Source organism: Scleropages formosus, chromosome 21, assembly GCF_900964775.1.
Source record: "Scleropages formosus chromosome 21, fSclFor1.1, whole genome shotgun sequence".
In the NCBI taxonomy this organism is placed as follows: domain Eukaryota; kingdom Metazoa; phylum Chordata; class Actinopteri; order Osteoglossiformes; family Osteoglossidae; genus Scleropages; species Scleropages formosus.
The window spans coordinates 12,503,495-12,519,406 of record NC_041826.1 but is presented as its reverse complement, the minus strand read 5'-3'; the positions used below and the strand labels follow the sequence as shown (position 1 = coordinate 12,519,406).

General features: G+C 43.5%; 3 protein-coding genes across 5 annotated transcripts; 2 read left to right on the top strand and 1 right to left on the bottom strand.

The window, feature by feature from the left end:
• Positions 1–2,248: 2,248 nt before the first annotated feature.
• chmp2a (charged multivesicular body protein 2A) lies at positions 2,249–6,033 on the top strand. 2 transcript variants are annotated; one of them, XM_018726191.2, is made up of 6 exons: positions 2,249–2,265; positions 3,008–3,175; positions 3,277–3,456; positions 3,717–3,847; positions 4,952–5,013; positions 5,218–6,032. In XM_018726191.2, exons 2-6 carry the CDS (start codon positions 3,008–3,010, stop codon positions 5,337–5,339), a joined length of 663 nt encoding a protein of 220 aa, XP_018581707.1. In that variant the 5' UTR covers positions 2,249–2,265; the 3' UTR covers positions 5,340–6,032. The 2 variants fall into 2 exon arrangements, with proteins under 2 accessions (XP_018581707.1, XP_029103204.1); XM_029247371.1 differs by lacking the exon at positions 2,249–2,265 and adding an exon at positions 2,351–2,453 and having other exon boundaries at positions 5,218–6,033.
• A 1,873-nt stretch (positions 6,034–7,906) lies between these two features.
• mrpl4 (mitochondrial ribosomal protein L4) lies at positions 7,907–11,545 on the top strand. The gene is made up of 9 exons (XM_018726123.2): positions 7,907–8,032; positions 8,156–8,237; positions 8,801–8,969; positions 9,721–9,772; positions 9,935–10,052; positions 10,181–10,287; positions 10,507–10,616; positions 10,711–10,784; positions 11,280–11,545. The coding sequence occupies exons 1-9, from the start codon at positions 7,985–7,987 to the stop codon at positions 11,432–11,434; spliced, it is 915 nt and encodes a 304-aa protein (XP_018581639.2). The 5' UTR covers positions 7,907–7,984; the 3' UTR covers positions 11,435–11,545.
• Positions 11,546–11,628: 83 nt separating this feature from the next.
• hyls1 (HYLS1 centriolar and ciliogenesis associated) lies at positions 11,629–15,681 on the bottom strand. 2 transcript variants are annotated; one of them, XM_018726121.2, is made up of 12 exons: positions 15,570–15,681; positions 15,180–15,305; positions 14,748–14,855; positions 14,263–14,327; positions 13,550–13,791; positions 13,416–13,465; positions 12,882–13,018; positions 12,623–12,668; positions 12,478–12,541; positions 12,303–12,384; positions 11,997–12,029; positions 11,629–11,802 (listed from the first exon to the last, which is right to left on the bottom strand). In XM_018726121.2, exons 2-12 carry the CDS (start codon positions 15,286–15,288, stop codon positions 11,665–11,667), a joined length of 1,074 nt encoding a protein of 357 aa, XP_018581637.1. In that variant the 5' UTR covers positions 15,289–15,305; positions 15,570–15,681; the 3' UTR covers positions 11,629–11,664. The 2 variants fall into 2 exon arrangements, with proteins under 2 accessions (XP_018581637.1, XP_018581638.1); XM_018726122.2 differs by lacking the exon at positions 15,570–15,681 and adding an exon at positions 15,456–15,559.
• Positions 15,682–15,912: the final 231 nt, after the last annotated feature.

Sequence of the window (15,912 nt, the reverse complement as noted above, 5' to 3'; positions counted from 1 at the left end):
CCTTTTTTTCTGTTACACCAAAAAAACAGTGTCCAGAGTGCATCTGTTCCCTCATACTTGAGGATGTAGCTGAAGAGCAGAAATATACAAGGCTAACGACGTACCGAAACTAACATCATGTCACAAGGCACCTCAAGCAGGACTCGAACCCCAGACCCACCAGAGAGCAGAACCTGGTCCAACCCACTGCACCACTACACCCCCTGTATGAGCTAACAACTTCTTCCCAAAATTATCATGTATTTCATTATAGGACAGAGATGTTTATTAAATACAGATAAACACATTTTATAACTAGAGAGTTAGAATTCAATCCCTAGGCTAGGGCCTACATCAATGATCACATTCAATTTATCACATTTTTGCTTTTTAAAATAATCGTTGTAAACAGAAAGCCCTAATTTGCTCTTTATTCATTATTTCTTTTACAGTTAATTGTGGTATTCCTTCTTAAAAATATTAAGTTTAAAACGGAAAATTGCCGTTGCGGCACCATGGAAAACACATATTTACGCAGAGCGAATAGCGCGCTGAACAACACACACATAGTCTCTGGAAAGACTTGTCCCGAGGTGAACCGGAACCTAACCCAGCAGCACAGAGCGCAGGGCATCACACCCAGGGTGGGACACCAGTTCGTCTAGGACAACCCAGGCGGGACTCGAACCCCAGACCCGCCAGAGAGCAGGACCCGGCCAATCGCGCTGCGCCAACGCGCCCCACCCCCGCGCCCAACTAACGACTTTTTAAAACGGCGTTTTGCTCGTGTGGTAGGGGGCGCAGTGGCGCAGTGGGTTGGACCGTAGTCCTGCTCTCCGGTGGGTCTGCGGTTCGAGTCCCGCTTGGGGTGCCTTGCGGCGGACTGGCGTCCCGTCCTGGGTGTGTCCCCTCCCCTTCCGGCCTTACGCCCTGTGTTACCGGGTAGGCTCTGGTTCCCCGTGACCCCGTATGGGACTAGCGGTTCTGAAAATGTGTGTGTGTGTGTGTGTGTGTGTGTGTGTGTGTGTGTGTGTGTGTGTGCGTTTTGCTCGTGACTTTAACAAAGTGATAACTTCCGGGGCATTTTGGCTGTTGGCGATTGGCGAATGAACCAGAAGTGGGAAAATGCTTACTCACTTCCCTGTTTTACGTCAACCTGCGGGTCGTGTTCCGCACCTCAGGTCTTGTGCACGGCGCAAGAGCGCGTTCCATGAAATCCATCGTAAATAAGATTTATATTGCATTTCTCAGGTGCACAAAACGTAATATTTGTTTTGCATTAAAAATCTCCCGGGGTTTCTTAGTGTGCTGCCCAAAGGTACCGTAACTGTGTCTAATATCTTATTTCCACAAATAAGTGACTTCAAACCATTTAAATCAGGCAGTTGTACAATTTAAGATTACACACAGCGATGTGTTTTGTATTAAGGACGTCTTACCCAAAGAAAACAGTTCACGTATAGGTTGGTGTTCTATGACTTGGAAAGAAACTGCTGTTGTCTTGAGGACCACAGTATGCGCCACAGCAACTTAATTTATATTTTCCACGTTTTAGCTATACACAAGTCTCAACCTTGCTCAAGTTTTTTTCTTTTTTAATTATTATACAAGTGTTATGTGGGAACAAACATTACCAAGATATATCCAACAATCATGAAATACAAGAAAAAAGCATAATAATAAGAGCGGATACAGAGAGAAAACCACTACACGATCAACTACTCCAATAAAATGTACCAATTTACCCAATAAACAGATTACTCTATCAAATGCATTGTCCAACTCCTACTACTAGTTACCAGATTTATCAGCATGAAAATGATTGAACCATACAGACAGTAATATTAATGAAAACGCCGGTCAAGTTCAACCTCTCTGCTATGAGGAAATCTTAACTTTTTCCCCAGTGGTTGTTCTGTATTAATGTTCTCAGACTGTGAGTTCCAGTACTGTTCGTTTAATTTAAAAAAAAAAAAAAAAAACTTTTTCCAGAGGCGAAGCACTTCCGCCCTTGTTGTTTTGATGACGTATTTCCTTTCCGTTATATTTAGGCACATCCCTACGCAACAGGGAAATGCGGAAGTAGGTTACAAAAACAGTGACAAGATTGCAACACTGACAAAAGGATTTGACGACTCCTAGAAATAACTTGTGAACTGACTCTTTTTTTTTTTTTTTTTTTTCTTCTTTTCTTTTCTTGAAGTCCTGTGTGTTTTTCTTTGAGACATCGGAGTATCATTCTGCCAGATACAGAAACGCGGTGAGACCGAACACCACTTCTTCACAGTAGATCATGTAGGCGGTCCAGCGTACAACTCACTCGTGACTCGGGCAGCTTTTCTGGTTGTTCTAAGAGTTGCTAGAAGAAGTTTCCGGGCAAACGGGCATTTTCCTTGGGATGCTGCTGTGTGTGCTTGTCTCGCCGATGACCATCCACTCTCTGACCATCATTTAAGTGTGAAAGTACAGACTCAGTATGTCATCGTAGTTATGAGTATCGTGTTAAGCTAAGTGGCTGCCGCGTTAACTTGGGCTCGTCTCCACTTTGCAGAAGAAAGTTAGACCTCATGGCCCGACGTCTAACACCGTCCGGGTCCACTTTATCCGCTGTTCCTTAAGTAGGCGTGTCGTGTGCCAGAGATTGTCGGACACTTTCCATTTTTCTGTTCCGCGATAGTCGTGTGTTTTTGTCCCTCTACCTGCGCGGTGTGTAAAGCTGCTGCACAAGTCAAGGTCAGAAGGTCCTGTGTATGAATAATTCTATTGGCACACCTGACATGTCTAAAAGCTAGCTGTCTGACAGACTACATTTACATTTCACCAAAAAGTGGATAACACTTGTGCAGAGGGCTGTGACTGGTGGGTCTCTGTGGCCCCCTGTGATGATGTCCCAGTGTATGTAGAGTGTATTTCTTTAGTGGACTGTGAAACTGCTCCTTCTCAAACTGTCTGCAGGCTACAGTGCTCTACACAAGTTGATGAAATGGAGCAAGCTCTAACAGCTGTTTGTCACATGCTTCTTTTTCAGATGGAGTTCTTGTTTGGAAAGCGGAAAACCCCAGAGGAGATGCTTAGGCAGAACCAGAGGGCTCTGAATAGAGCCATGAGGGATCTGGACAGGGAACGACAGAGACTGGAGCAACAGGAGAAAAAGATCATTGCGGATATTAAGAAAATGGCCAAACAGGGACAGATGGTGTGTCCGTGTGTGGAGAGAGGGTAAAAGGCAAAGAGAGATTGCTGATGACATTAATGCTGCTAATATATACCTTGTCTTGGTGGGCTCTTTGGGTTTAGGATGCTGTGAAGATCATGGCCAAGGACCTCGTTCGCACCAGGCGTTACGTAAAGAAGTTCATCATGATGAGGGCAAACATCCAAGCTGTCAGTTTAAAGATTCAGACACTGAAGTCTAACAACAGCATGGCACAGGCCATGAAAGGAGTCACCAAAGCAATGGCCACCATGAACAGACAGGTTTACCCATTTTGCTTTAACTTTATTCATGCACTAATGTTTGAGAATCTACTTGCATGAGAATCACTATGTTCTAATATTCTTATGTCACTTCAAGCTCAGAAGTGGTGCTACACATTTACAAAATACAATTGTATTTGTAAAATCTATGTATGTGTGAAGTTAGAATTTAACATGAAATATCTTTTAAAATGTAGGGACTATCCAATAGAAGTGTATGTCAGTGCATGTTAAAATGCATCTTTTGTTCAATCTACCAGCTGAAGTTGCCTCAGATTCAGAAGATTATGATGGAGTTTGAGCGACAGAGTGAAATTATGGACATGAAGGAAGAGATGATGAACGATGCAATTGATGATGCCATGGGGGATGAAGATGATGAGGAGGAGAGGTAAGAGATAATCTTCTGTGGTCTTGAATATGGTATTTTAGTTGTTACAAGTCCCACTGTAGAGAAGCAGCAATGGATTCACAGGGTGAATTTTGACCTTTGAGTGACTCTGCAAATCCAGTGGACTAAATGGCAGACTTCCTGCAAGTTTCAGGCCATCTCACCATTGCATCTGTCTGATTTGTGTGTCCTGGAGCTTTGTAATGGTAAAAATAATGTAATTTTTATACCATAGTTTGTTCAATTATCTATTTGCATTTACCTAACACTTTTCTTCAAAGCAACTTCCAGTGTTAAGGTGCCTACAGTTATTTACTCATATCTGGGTAATTTAACTAGACTAATTTAGGGTACCTACCTTGCTCAAGGGCACTACAGCAGCAGGTGAGATTCAAACTGACAAACTTTGGGTCCAAGGGTAGCAGTTCTAATCATTACACCATCAGCTGCCCCTCTCTTACAAACTGTCCAGATGCCTAAATGTTTCATCGTCTGATGCATCCAGAGCCAAAACCATGTTTTTAAGTGCACTGTACATCATAGATCAAGGTTTGAACTGTGGGACTTTTTTTGATAATGTTTTAAATTCTAATTTATTCAGATTAAATATTTGAATAAGGATCATGATAATGTGGTTTGAAAGAAGTTGGTTATGATTTGAATGGCTGATTTTTAGTTTCATGTGACTTTACTTTATCCATTGTCTAAATGATGCTCATGTCCAGACTGTGTGTGTGTGTGTGTGTGTGTGTGTGTGTGTGTGTGTGTGTGTGTGTAAAAATGTTTTCATGTTTATTCATACATACATACATACACAAACATTGAAACCGCTTATCCCAAGCGGGGTCACGGCATACCAGAGCCTAACTGGCAACAGAGGGCACAAGGCTGGAGGGGGAGGGAGCACACCCCAGACGGACGGCAGTCTGCTGCAAGGCACCCCAAGCAGGACTCGAAACCCAGACTCGACACACAGTGGGACATGGCCAAGCCCCCTGCACCACCACGCCCCCATTTGATGTTTAATGGATACCCTTTTTATATATTAATGAACTTTTTTTTTTTTTTTTTTTTTTTTTTTTTTCCCCCTCTTACCCCCTCTAGTGATGCTGTTGTTTCTCAGGTGTTGGATGAACTGGGACTGAATCTCTCAGATGAACTCTCTAGTAAGAAACTTTTAACTGTACATTGTCTAGGAACATTTAGTTTCTTATCCTTTTATTGCCATGTTTTTAATTTTTATTTTGTGGTACATGGTTTTTTTTTTTTTTTTTCCCTCCTTCCCCGCCCTTCTGACATGATTCACATGTATTGTCACAACTGTTATTTTAAGGACCATTTGATGATCAATTGATTTCTTTTTCTATTAGACCTCCCGACCACTGGTGGCAGTCTCTCTGTTGCCAGTGGGAAGAAAACTGAACCACAGGCTGCTATGGCAGATGCAGATGCTGACCTTGAAGAGCGACTCAATAACCTCAGGAGAGACTGAGTGGGGAAAAATGATAGTTCAAGTTGGGATGTTAATATACATGATACGGTGCATTGGTTTCTATTCACTGAATCGGGGTTATAGTAGAAAATGCGCTACAGGCAAATGACTGTGTTTCTATTATGCATATATATGAGTATTCATATTTCTGAGTTTTTTTAAATGCCATTTAATATCAGCTAAAGCTGTTGTTAAAGAATATTTCCCCCTCAGTCATGGTATTTCCCAGGATAAAGTTGCAGTAGAAGACATCCTACTTTACAGTGTGTAATTGTAATAAAGATGTGATTATACAGATTCTCAATGATGTTTTCTGTAGGATTTCCACTAAAGTGAAAACACTAATTGATTTTGATAAATTGAGTGGGCTTTTAATGTTTTGTTTTTTGTCTGAATAATGTTACTAACATTTTTTTGGTTACAGAAATTTATTTTTGTTTTAAAAGGGAGGCCCTGAGTAATCTATTTCTGTATGAGTATAAAAACTAGGATTATACTACTACTTTTTATAAAATACCCCACAAGAAATCACCAGGTCAGGTAGTTTGATCACATACTTCCCCTGCAATGTATTGCGGTACAGATTTGATCTGTAAAACAACAGTGCTCTTTTAATAGTTACAATTCAGAATGGTATTAAGGTAAAGGATGCGTGGTCTTCTATTGAATTTCTTTGTAATGTAAATTTTTTTTGGGTCTAGTAAAGGTTTTTGAATTATTGGACACAAATGGCTATATGTCTTCACTGAATTTTATATAATCATTACTGATCCAAATACCTGTGTATTTAATGGGCTTTCTAAGCCATCAACTTCCTTAATTTGTATAATGAATCTTCATTTAGCAGACACAGACACCTTTGTTTAAAGACAGTTGACAAAGTCTGTGTTTTTTTTTTACTAGAACAATTTAAGGTCAGTGCCTTAACTGCAGGATAATAGAGTAGGACAGAATTCAAACCCAGGACCTTCTACTAGTAAGGTGCTAGCTCTAACAACCACACTACCTCCATATATACGGTATATAATTCAGTTCAATTTATTTTTATATAGGACTTTCTTCACTGGAGGGACATAGAGCACTGGAGAGAGTTCCACACAGATCCCAAAAATAAAACTTTCTTGGCAATAAAATAAAACACATAAGTGGAGGAAAGGAAAATGAAAAGTTTCCAATGAGAAGAGGTGAAGAAAACACCTCTGCGGGTCCAAGTACCAGTGGTTGACCAATCCTCCTGGCCATTCAACTATGGAGACAGGGGACCTGTGTGGACATGTCCAATATGCCTAGCTAGACAAAGCTAAAAGCCAAAGGCATTAAAGTCTCTGTCCAGGTCAGTGGTTGCTGATTCATTCGGTGGCATGTGGCAGCCATGGACTCCTGGCTGCAGATCCATAAATGTCACATGCAGTGCCATATTGTATAAATACAGTCCTCAATATCCAGGTGCCCATGAGCTATGTTCAATGCATTTAATTGCTATTTATTATAAAAACGAAATGAAGCTGAAACCAGCGACAGTAATGAATTATGGTCCAAGTTTGGGTCTTCAACCACTTTGGGGGGATGTGTTTTTGAGTGTTATCTCCGCTGAGCAAAGCTGGTTTTTTGCTCGCTAAGGATTTTTGCACACTTGCCTTTGTCACAAGAGCTTTCTGAGAGATGTTCATCCTAACAGCTCACCTCATGCAGTTCCAGTAGGGCTGGGTCGCAGCTCACGATTCAGTTCTGTGACTAAGTTCTACTTTCTTCACTGGAAGTAAAAGCACACTTTACTTACATCTGCTGCGTGGTACGGAGCAGCTTGTACTGTACTGCTTAGAACTGCTGCCTTTGGACCCACAGGTTCAAATCCCACCTCCAGATGTAGTAGGCTACCCTTGAGTAAGGTACTTGCTGTACAATGAAAAGGTTGTATGAATAATTCTAAGTTGCTTTGGAGAAAAGCGTCAGATAAATATAATTATTTGCAAGCAGAGGTAGGTAGTGGCGAGATACATTCACTCTGTTATTTACGCTGAAGTAAATTTCCAGAAACTGTTTCTCTGAGCTCCGCCCACCTGTGTTTATGAGGCATTAACCTCTGATTTCAACCCAGTCTTTGCCTCCTTTAATATTATTTTGCTTATTCATTTGTCCAGGACAACTTATAACAGCACTTTTGTGGGTGGATGCAGGTGTGCAACGGTTGTGTTTCGGGACATTCGTGGTCTTGCAAGAGAAGCGCTCTTGGAGGCCCTGTGTTGCCTCTGCTGGTGAAGAACGCGGGAGGTTAAGCGATACTGGGCATCTAGAGTGTCAGATACCACGTTTGCGCGTCCGGTGGCACTGTAAATCAAAAGAAGTAAATAACCGGACTGCCGCTGCTTCTGCATCACTCCTAACGGCCTTGAAGGAGAAAATGCAGCTGTTCTGAAGGCTGCAGAGCAGGAGAAATAATATGGCCACAGTTTGAGAAACGCCCTAAAACGAGGATCTCACTGTGAGAAGGCCGGACACCGCCCGTCCGCCAGGGGGCGCGCGTCGAACTCAGGGCGAACTCTGTGACGTTGAACAACGTCATTTGTAGGGGACGAACCGGCGTGATTTGACCCTTTACGTGGGAAACCTTTTTTGTGCGCTGTGAAGTGACTGAAGAAAGAAGCATGTTTCGTGTTAGTCTGACTTTGTGCGGTAAAGAGCTCGGTAAACGGGTGAGTAGGCGCTTAATTCGTTCCTATTCGCAGTGGAGCCTCATGTGTGAGAACACGCCGGGTAACTATCGGTTCGTGTGTGTCACACACTTCTTCTTGAAGTTCGTTCTTCTCACTTTGCAGTGGTCTTCGTGCCTTGCTGGAGGAACTGGCCTCCCACCGAACCTGAGAGTCGTACCGAACTTGGTTCAGCTTCCGCGTACGAGTGAGTGTGTGTTTGCCGAACGAGTCGTCGGGCCGAAGCTTCCGCACCGCACGACGACAACAGTCACCAGTCATAACCAGTAACAAGACTGTAGAACAACAGGACAGTTATTAACTGTTAACTATAATAAATCTTAACTGAGTTAAGATTAGCCTAAGTAGTAGCGTGGTAGAGCTGTTGCTTTTTTGGATCCAAACAAGTCGCTGGTTTGAGTCTCATCACCTGCTGCAATACCCAGGATAAAATTACCCCTGACTGTATAATTATAATAATGATTGAGTAAATAATTGTTGTTGTAATGTAAGTCGCTGCAAAAAAGTGTCAACTGAATGAATACATGTAAACAATATTAGTAACAATCATGACTAATATAACAGTAACAACACAGGACCTGGGTTCCATAGTTAGAGAAGAATTGATGCTTGATTTGAGCACATAAATGGGTTAATACCATCCTGGTCTCTGAATGGTGCCCAAAAACGGTAATGATCATTTCAATGATGATTATAATCAATATACACTAACCTCTCTCCCTTCTGGTGCTTGTGGTGTTTGTTTTTCAGAGAGGCTTCAGCCGACTGACTCAAGTGTCCCAGTGCTGCGTAAATGTGACGCGGTCGTTCCTGCCCACATGAAGCCCCAGCAAGCCTGGGTTGAGTCCTTGAGAAATCTGGAAGACGACCAGTTAGGTGTGACGGAGCTTCACCCAGATGTCTTTGCAGTACATCCCAGGTACAGCGCTAATGGCTAAGAAATTGTGCATTTTGATATTTATAAAATCACATCTAGGTTGTAAACTGGACATGTTTATCACCTTTAACGTGACAGTGTTGGATACACATTTGTATAGTGGAGTAATGAAACACACCCGCGGACCACATTAAAGTGACCAATCCACCTGAAACACGTGTCAGGACTATGGGAGGAAACCAGGCAGCAGAGTACTACACTGGTTTGATTCCCTGTCTTTGGACATAGAGGTCTCAGGTTCAAATCCCACCTCTGGCTGTACCTTTAATCAAGGTACTAAATTGGCCAGCTGTACAAAACTCACTGTAAGTGGATCAACACTGCAGTTTCCTTTGGAGAAAATCAGTAGCTAAATAAAGTAATAAATGTAAATCGAAGCCCGTGGAAGAAACCCACACAAACACTGTTGGACAGGGTTCCAACTTGGGGATAAAAGCAGCTGGTGGTTTGAGTGATGGTACCTGTAACAACTTGTTTTCATTAGCTCTGCGTTTGGTTTGACGTCGGGATCCGAAACCCAAAGTCCATTTATATTCTGTCCCGAGGAGGACGCTCTCACCGTTTTCAGCCTGGCAGGGGCCCATAAAGCAGTGCATATACTTCAGCTAGGTGCTGGGAAAAAAAGCTGAGAGATGCTCTTTGCTGAGGTCTTTAACTGTGACTGTTTTCTCTCAGCTATTTCACCACTGTCATGAGAAAGTGTGACATTTTTTAAGTTATCACTTATTTTCAGAATGGACATACTGCACGCAGTTGAAGTCTGGCAGAGGAATTTCAAAAGAATTGTAAGTGTACTGTCACACTATCAAACTGTCTAAATGGTAATGTGGGCGTTTTCATTGGAACTGCAGTGAAAATGTTGATAAACAGTGCAGTGATGCTGACAGTGCAGAGCTGTGGCGCACTGTAGCAGTTATATGGCTGAAAAGCGCTTGTCCTCACTCCAGAGCCACGCCAAGGTGAAGAGCAGAGCCGAGGTGAGAGGCGGTGGCAAGAAGCCCTGGGCCCAGAAAGGGAGCGGCCGTGCCCGGCACGGGAGCATCAGGTCTCCTCTCTGGCGAGGAGGTACAATGCAGTAAACGCTGCGTACGTTGGAGTGACCCTCATTCCAACAGTATGTTAAGTGTTAATACACAGCTGTACCTAATGAAGTGGTCAGTCAGTTCTCACATTGTTACACACACTCATTGCAGGTGGCATTTCTCATGGGCCCAGAGGACCAAAGAGCTACTACTATATGTTGCCCATGAAAGTGCGCGTGATGGGGTTAAAGGTTGCACTGACCTCCAAGCTCACTCAGGTATGGGTTTGCTGTGGTGAAGGAGCTCCATGTCACCGCTGTCAGTATAAGTGTAGCTTTTCCTTAGTCGGCCGTTGAGAAGCTTAAAGTGTTTGAAACATACTCATTTCAAATGGTCAGCACCAGAACTAAAGTGCTTTACAAAGGGATGAATTACCTTTTTCGGTCACTTAAAGCATTAGTCTTACAGATAACCTGTGTGTGTTATGCCTGTCCAAGGACTACCTTCACATTGTCGACTCCCTGGAGATGCCGACAGCCGACCCTCAGTTCCTCTTGGATTTGGCACAGTATAGACACTGGGGACAATCCGTTCTCATCGTCGACGTGTGCGTATCCCTGTTTACACTTGTTTGTACTTTTCATCAGCTCACATTGCAGGAGCAGTTCTATTTCATCAACGGGGTGTGTCTTGTTTTGTAGAAATGAAGATTTTCCCCAGAACATTCTTCAAGCAACGGCATCTCTGAAAACTGTGAACATCATTCCTGCCATAGGTAACTGCTTGGTCATCTACCAAGAAAGTAGAAATACAAAACTCACTAAAGAAGGCATGAATACCAAAGTATTAAGTACATTAAAGTACTAAATCACTGTGGTAAACACTGACACTTGTCAAACTTAGATATAAAGTGTGTCCTTTATAAAACTCACTGGGTACTGCACTATTTAAAGCTTTTGAATTTCACAACATCCAAGTGTAAAATTACAAGAACCACTGCATTCCCAGTCCGCTGGGAGTCCTGCTCCTGCTATGTCGCATAGCTCATTTTAAGAGTGAAGTAGGCATCCTCTTTTGTCACACCTGAACAATAAGAACAGGAGTTCTACCTGTTGAATAATTTTTGCTGTTTCTGGACCTGCATAGTGCAGAAACTGACCCAACATCTGCAATCCATTCTGTATTTCTCTTCTCCACCTTAAGTTTTGAGCATCTACAGTCTCTTTGGTTGAGAGGAAGGGCTCTTGGTAACAGCTGTCATCTTCCACAGGTCTAAATGTTCACAGCATGTTGAAGCATGAATCCCTCGTTCTCACACTGGAAGCAGTGAAGTTTCTGGAAGACAGTCTATTGTGGCACGACTCTCGCTTCACACCTCTGTACCCCTTCAGACTCCCCTACAGAGACTTTCCAAAGCACTCTTAAAAGATTTATTTCATTATACCATTGTGCATTATGGCTCCTGGAGTATCACCATCCCATAACATTTTCCTGAAAGAAACTCATTTAAAAACATTTATAGAAGGAGGGGGGGGGGAAAAAAAAAAAAAAAAAAACTTCAAACTCATGTGAGTTAAAAAGTATACAATGTCCCAAGAACTGGTTTTCCAGAGAAAGAATTAGTTTGAAACAGTTTAATGATCTCCCCCTCCTCCCTAGAAGGGATATGTAAATTTTGCTGGCATTATTCCATTCGCCAGGTCGTGCCGCACCTTCCATCGTAGTGCAAGCCGCTTCTTCTCTGTTGGGACGACACTTGTTTTTGGCACAGTTCGAGATGTTCGCTTAACATTCTGTGAGTGTAAAACAGTATAAAAGTGTAGTGAGTAGGAGCACTGACTTAATGACCGCTCAAAAGCTGCACTACTACAGCCTAAGTGTTTTTATTGAATACAATATTCCCCTTATGCCTGTTTTATAAACTTCTTTGATTATGAATTACTTTGAGTGTAAGCACTTAAGAACATCATCTTTAGCATGTACTTACAGGCAGAGGCTGGCTGCTGTAAGTCATCTGTTCCTGCAGACAGAAAGGACAGTGAACAGTTCTTTCACTCAGACCTTTGTGCTCATCTGTAAACAGCAGCAGCTCTTTCTTTTCAGGGCCATACATCAGTGTTTGGTACACAAGAAAGCACAAATTCTGCAGAGGGAGGCTTGACCTCTAGTCACATATGCACACATGGTTTATACTACCCACGACTGTGGATTTGGCCCTCCTACTGTTTTCACCAAGATGAAAAGTGAAAGTGCAGGAAAGATGACGGGCAACTGAACAGAGGGACTGTAGTACCCGGATTTCCCTGCGCAGCTCCATCCACTTATTTTCCCCGGGCACCTTGAACATATCCCAGTGCTGCCTGTACTGGAAGTACCTGTGTAATAGGAGAGAATTCAATTGGCAAAATTAAACTACTGATGAATTATGGGAGGACTGTTGTGGCAGTGTTTGAACTGCAACCACTTACCTGGTAACTGGATCAGTTTTCTTCCAGTTTTTGCTGTGTGGATGGTGGAACTGCGGATGGATGACTGGAACAAAATCAACAATATGTGTTACAGCAGGCGAGGATACAATATCATACCGTGGTACTAGATAGGGGTGGTACTTACAGGATTTTGGCTGAGTTGGGATGTCATTCCTGTGGTGTGATCTGTACTGTTGAGAAATTGAATATTTTTCTTTCAATGGCAGCAATGCTTTCATGTTCAGTCTAATGAATTACTACATTAACTGAGCAGAGCTGTGTTGCTTGCAGTTCCATCTGATCATTGTACTCATTTAAGTGTGATTTCAAGAACTAGCTCCCAGGGAGCTCACTCTAGAGTAGGAAGGTTTCTCAGAGGCTCTGCAGGTGTACAAGAGACTTACAGTGTCCCTGTGAGGACAGCCCGAAGACAAGGCAGCGTCCCAGCTGGGGACTCCATCACTCTCACTATGCAGCTCAGAGTCGAGATCTACGGAGACCTGCAGTCTTTCGAGCTGCTCCTCCAGCTGGCTCACATGCTCTGAAAGACATGGTAGCAGTTGGCAAGGCTGAAGTTGCATGGCAATTTTTTTTTTTTTTTTTTTAGTTAATCCTGACACTTTAGTTATGTTTGTGAAAGTAGTATGAAACTAGGAATGCTATTAAACCACTCAGCCTCACAAAAACACTGGAGGAGTTGCTCTATGGAGGCCAAGGCCACTTTGTATGCATGTGTCTTCATCATTTGATAATGCAAACATTTAGTAAGTCAGGTTCATCCACTGTGTGGGTTAGGCTCCACTTATGTTCAAAACATTGACATTAATGTCCTCTTCCTGTGGTAAAACCATACGCATGAAGACATAAGAGTGCTGTGTGAATGAGAAAGTCCTCTGCTGAACAGCAATTGTTTCTGCAGCTCAAAGCGCTTTCATTACCTTCAGTGCGAGTCGACTCATTGCACACAGGAGACCGAGCACTTTGTTTCCTGTGGAGAGAAAAGTGTATGCATCTCAGCACTGTTTGCTTTCTTTCCACTGAGCTGCGTGGGGGGGAGGGCTTGTGTACAAACCTCACAAACTTCCTCTTAAACACGAGGCTCCTGGAAGCTGCTCTCTCTCTTTCAGGGCTTGGGGAGCTTAGAGAATGACGGCTCTCGGTGCCGATGCCTCCTGACCGTAGCATCCCAGTGGAAGGTGCCGCAGAGTAGCGAGTGTAATGGTCACTCTCCTCGGGCTGTTCAGGGTCATTGCCATCATCGTCTTCAGCAGACGGACAGTGCGGCATCTGCGAGTAGAGAACACCTGCGTGGACCTATGTGGTTCAAAACAACGTAATAGTGAGAACGTCAGTGTGCAAACAGCGTTACCGAGTCTCACCACCTCACTGCGTGCGATTTGAAATGATACTAGAAGGCAGTGGAGATACTTGTTCAAACTACAAACGGGGACATGTAAACTAGACAGGGCCCTAAATAGCAACTAAAATGGTTACGAAATCAGGTTTAGGTCTCTGTGGCTGACACACACAGAGCTAATTTGCAGTTTTCCCCAGAATATGTACAAACACAAAATACAAAATCCAGCATAAATTTCATGTAGTGTAAACAGTTGTTTTTCACACCACTAGGCGAACAAAACTGGTACATTCAATTTCCAAAGGTAACAGTGCTTGAAACTTCCACTAGAATAGTTTATAAAGGGTTCCTTCTGGTAAAAATTGTAAAAGCTCCATCTCCTTCTGCCTCGCAGAAAAGAAGATTTAAATGTTGTTGGAAAATTTTACCTGCCCAGAAAGTTGTCCTGCCGAAGAAACCTGCCTCCTGATGAAGGCTGCATCATACTGCTCAGCTGAATGACAAACCAGAAAAAGGACAACGGTCACGTTACTGTCCAACTGAGCTGGACAGTCGCCCTTAGTGTCTCAAATTTGACATGGAAGACAGTACGAGTACAAGCCTCGACCCCATGCAGCTCACTCCCAACCATGCACAGCAAACATGCGAAGGCAGCATGTTCACCTGAGCAAAAGTGGGGAACACACTAAACGGGGGAAGGCGGACAGCAGGACGTTACCCTGTGGAGAGGGGTGCCGAGCCTCAGATATAGAGAAGGTAAAGAGTGGTGCTGAAGCAACCACACTGTGCCTGCAGCATTTATATTACTACTGAAGCTGTCATCAGCAAAACACTGCAGACCAAACATAGTAATGGTCTCCCGTGAGTCACATGAGTGAGCGCTCCGCCAACACGTGTGTCTTTATGGCGTTACCATGTCTGGGAGACGTGCGGCTGTGGAGCTGCGAGGGGCTGGACGAGTCCTCGTGCCCCCACGTGTGGTCTGTGGATGATCTCTCGTGCAGAATGAGCTGATCCAGATCTGGGCACAAACACAGAGTGTCAATGGCATCAGTTCTGCAAGGTCCCACATACAGCGAGTCGCTACACTATCGATCCAGCATCACTTTCTTAGTGCACGGTAATGGGAATGTGAAAATGGACAGGGGGAAAAGAAAACAGCCGCATCATGCCATGATTAAATAAAAACAATAGTTTGGCACTTTCAGTATTCAGTTAGTAATATTAAAATATAAACTTGAAGATTAAAGAAAAAAAGCATAGATACAGTAGTGAGTAGACATAATGGAAGCCATAAACTTAACCAGTTGTACTGATGAGTAACAAAGTATCCAACGACACACACCGCGTTTGAAGTTCCGCAGGCAGCGCGCCGGGACCCCCGTGTACCCAAGTGCCTTCAGCTGGGCCTCGATCTCGGCCTCGGAGAAGTCGAGCTGCTCCAGTTGCGCCATGAATGATATCGTGTGCGCTGAAGAACGCGAGAGAAAAGAGACATGGAACCAACCAGGTCAGCTAGTAGCTACACAGCTCAGCTGAGTCAGTGCTACGGGGAGAAGCGCCTGAGCGAATTCTGCAGCTCAGACCGATATGTTCGTTATGAAGGAGGAAACAAACTTACAAACGCCACCTGGTGTAAGTATTTCCTCCTTGACTTGAGTAAGGAACAAAACAGTATCCTTCCAAAATGGGCCGTCGAAGCGCGTTAATGAATGTTTTAGCACTTATCACTGACCTCACACAGCAGGCCACTGTAACGCGTTCAGATGTCGCTTATCCCCCGTGTCCGTAAACATAAAGGGAGAAGCCACCTTTGTTTCCACCGGACCTTCCTCTTTTAGGGCGCTTCTTCCAGCGCGGAAATTTAAACCGTCGCCGCACTTCCGTTAAGCTGCTGTTACCGCGTAGACCCGAACAGGCCTTCAAAATAAAAGTCCTCATTGGGCGCCCGCTTCATCACTTTAACTTGCTGTAGTGGGCGGGGTGACGGGCACCTTCTCATCATACCTTGCGGTTTTTATGTGTTATTTTTAATTATTTTTTAAAATAAATTCGTCTTTTGTTTCGTTGAGTTTATG

What these genes read in the sequence shown, in the direction of transcription:
- chmp2a (XM_029247371.1), top strand. Translation starts at nt 3,008, where the DNA reads ATGGAGTTCTTGTTTGGAAAGCGGAAAACCCCAGAGGAGATGCTTAGG. An exon ending in TGGCCAAACAGGGACAGATG is followed by an intron (nt 3,176 to 3,276) that starts GTGTGTCCGTGT and finishes CTTTGGGTTTAG; the next exon opens with GATGCTGTGAAGATCATGGC. An exon ending in TCTCTCAGATGAACTCTCTA is followed by an intron (nt 5,014 to 5,217) that starts GTAAGAAACTTT and finishes TTTTTCTATTAG; the next exon opens with ACCTCCCGACCACTGGTGGC.
- mrpl4 (XM_018726123.2), top strand. Translation starts at nt 7,985, where the DNA reads ATGTTTCGTGTTAGTCTGACTTTGTGCGGTAAAGAGCTCGGTAAACGG. An exon ending in GTCTCCTCTCTGGCGAGGAG is followed by an intron (nt 10,053 to 10,180) that starts GTACAATGCAGT and finishes CACTCATTGCAG; the next exon opens with GTGGCATTTCTCATGGGCCC. An exon ending in TCCGTTCTCATCGTCGACGT is followed by an intron (nt 10,617 to 10,710) that starts GTGCGTATCCCT and finishes CTTGTTTTGTAG; the next exon opens with AAATGAAGATTTTCCCCAGA.
- hyls1 (XM_018726121.2), bottom strand. Translation starts at nt 15,288, where the DNA reads ATGGCGCAACTGGAGCAGCTCGACTTCTCCGAGGCCGAGATCGAGGCC. An exon ending in TTTAAGAGGAAGTTTGTGAG is followed by an intron (nt 13,466 to 13,549) that starts GTTTGTACACAA and finishes TTCTCTCCACAG; the next exon opens with GAAACAAAGTGCTCGGTCTC. An exon ending in ACAGCAGCCAGCCTCTGCCT is followed by an intron (nt 11,803 to 11,996) that starts GTAAGTACATGC and finishes TTACACTCACAG; the next exon opens with AATGTTAAGCGAACATCTCG.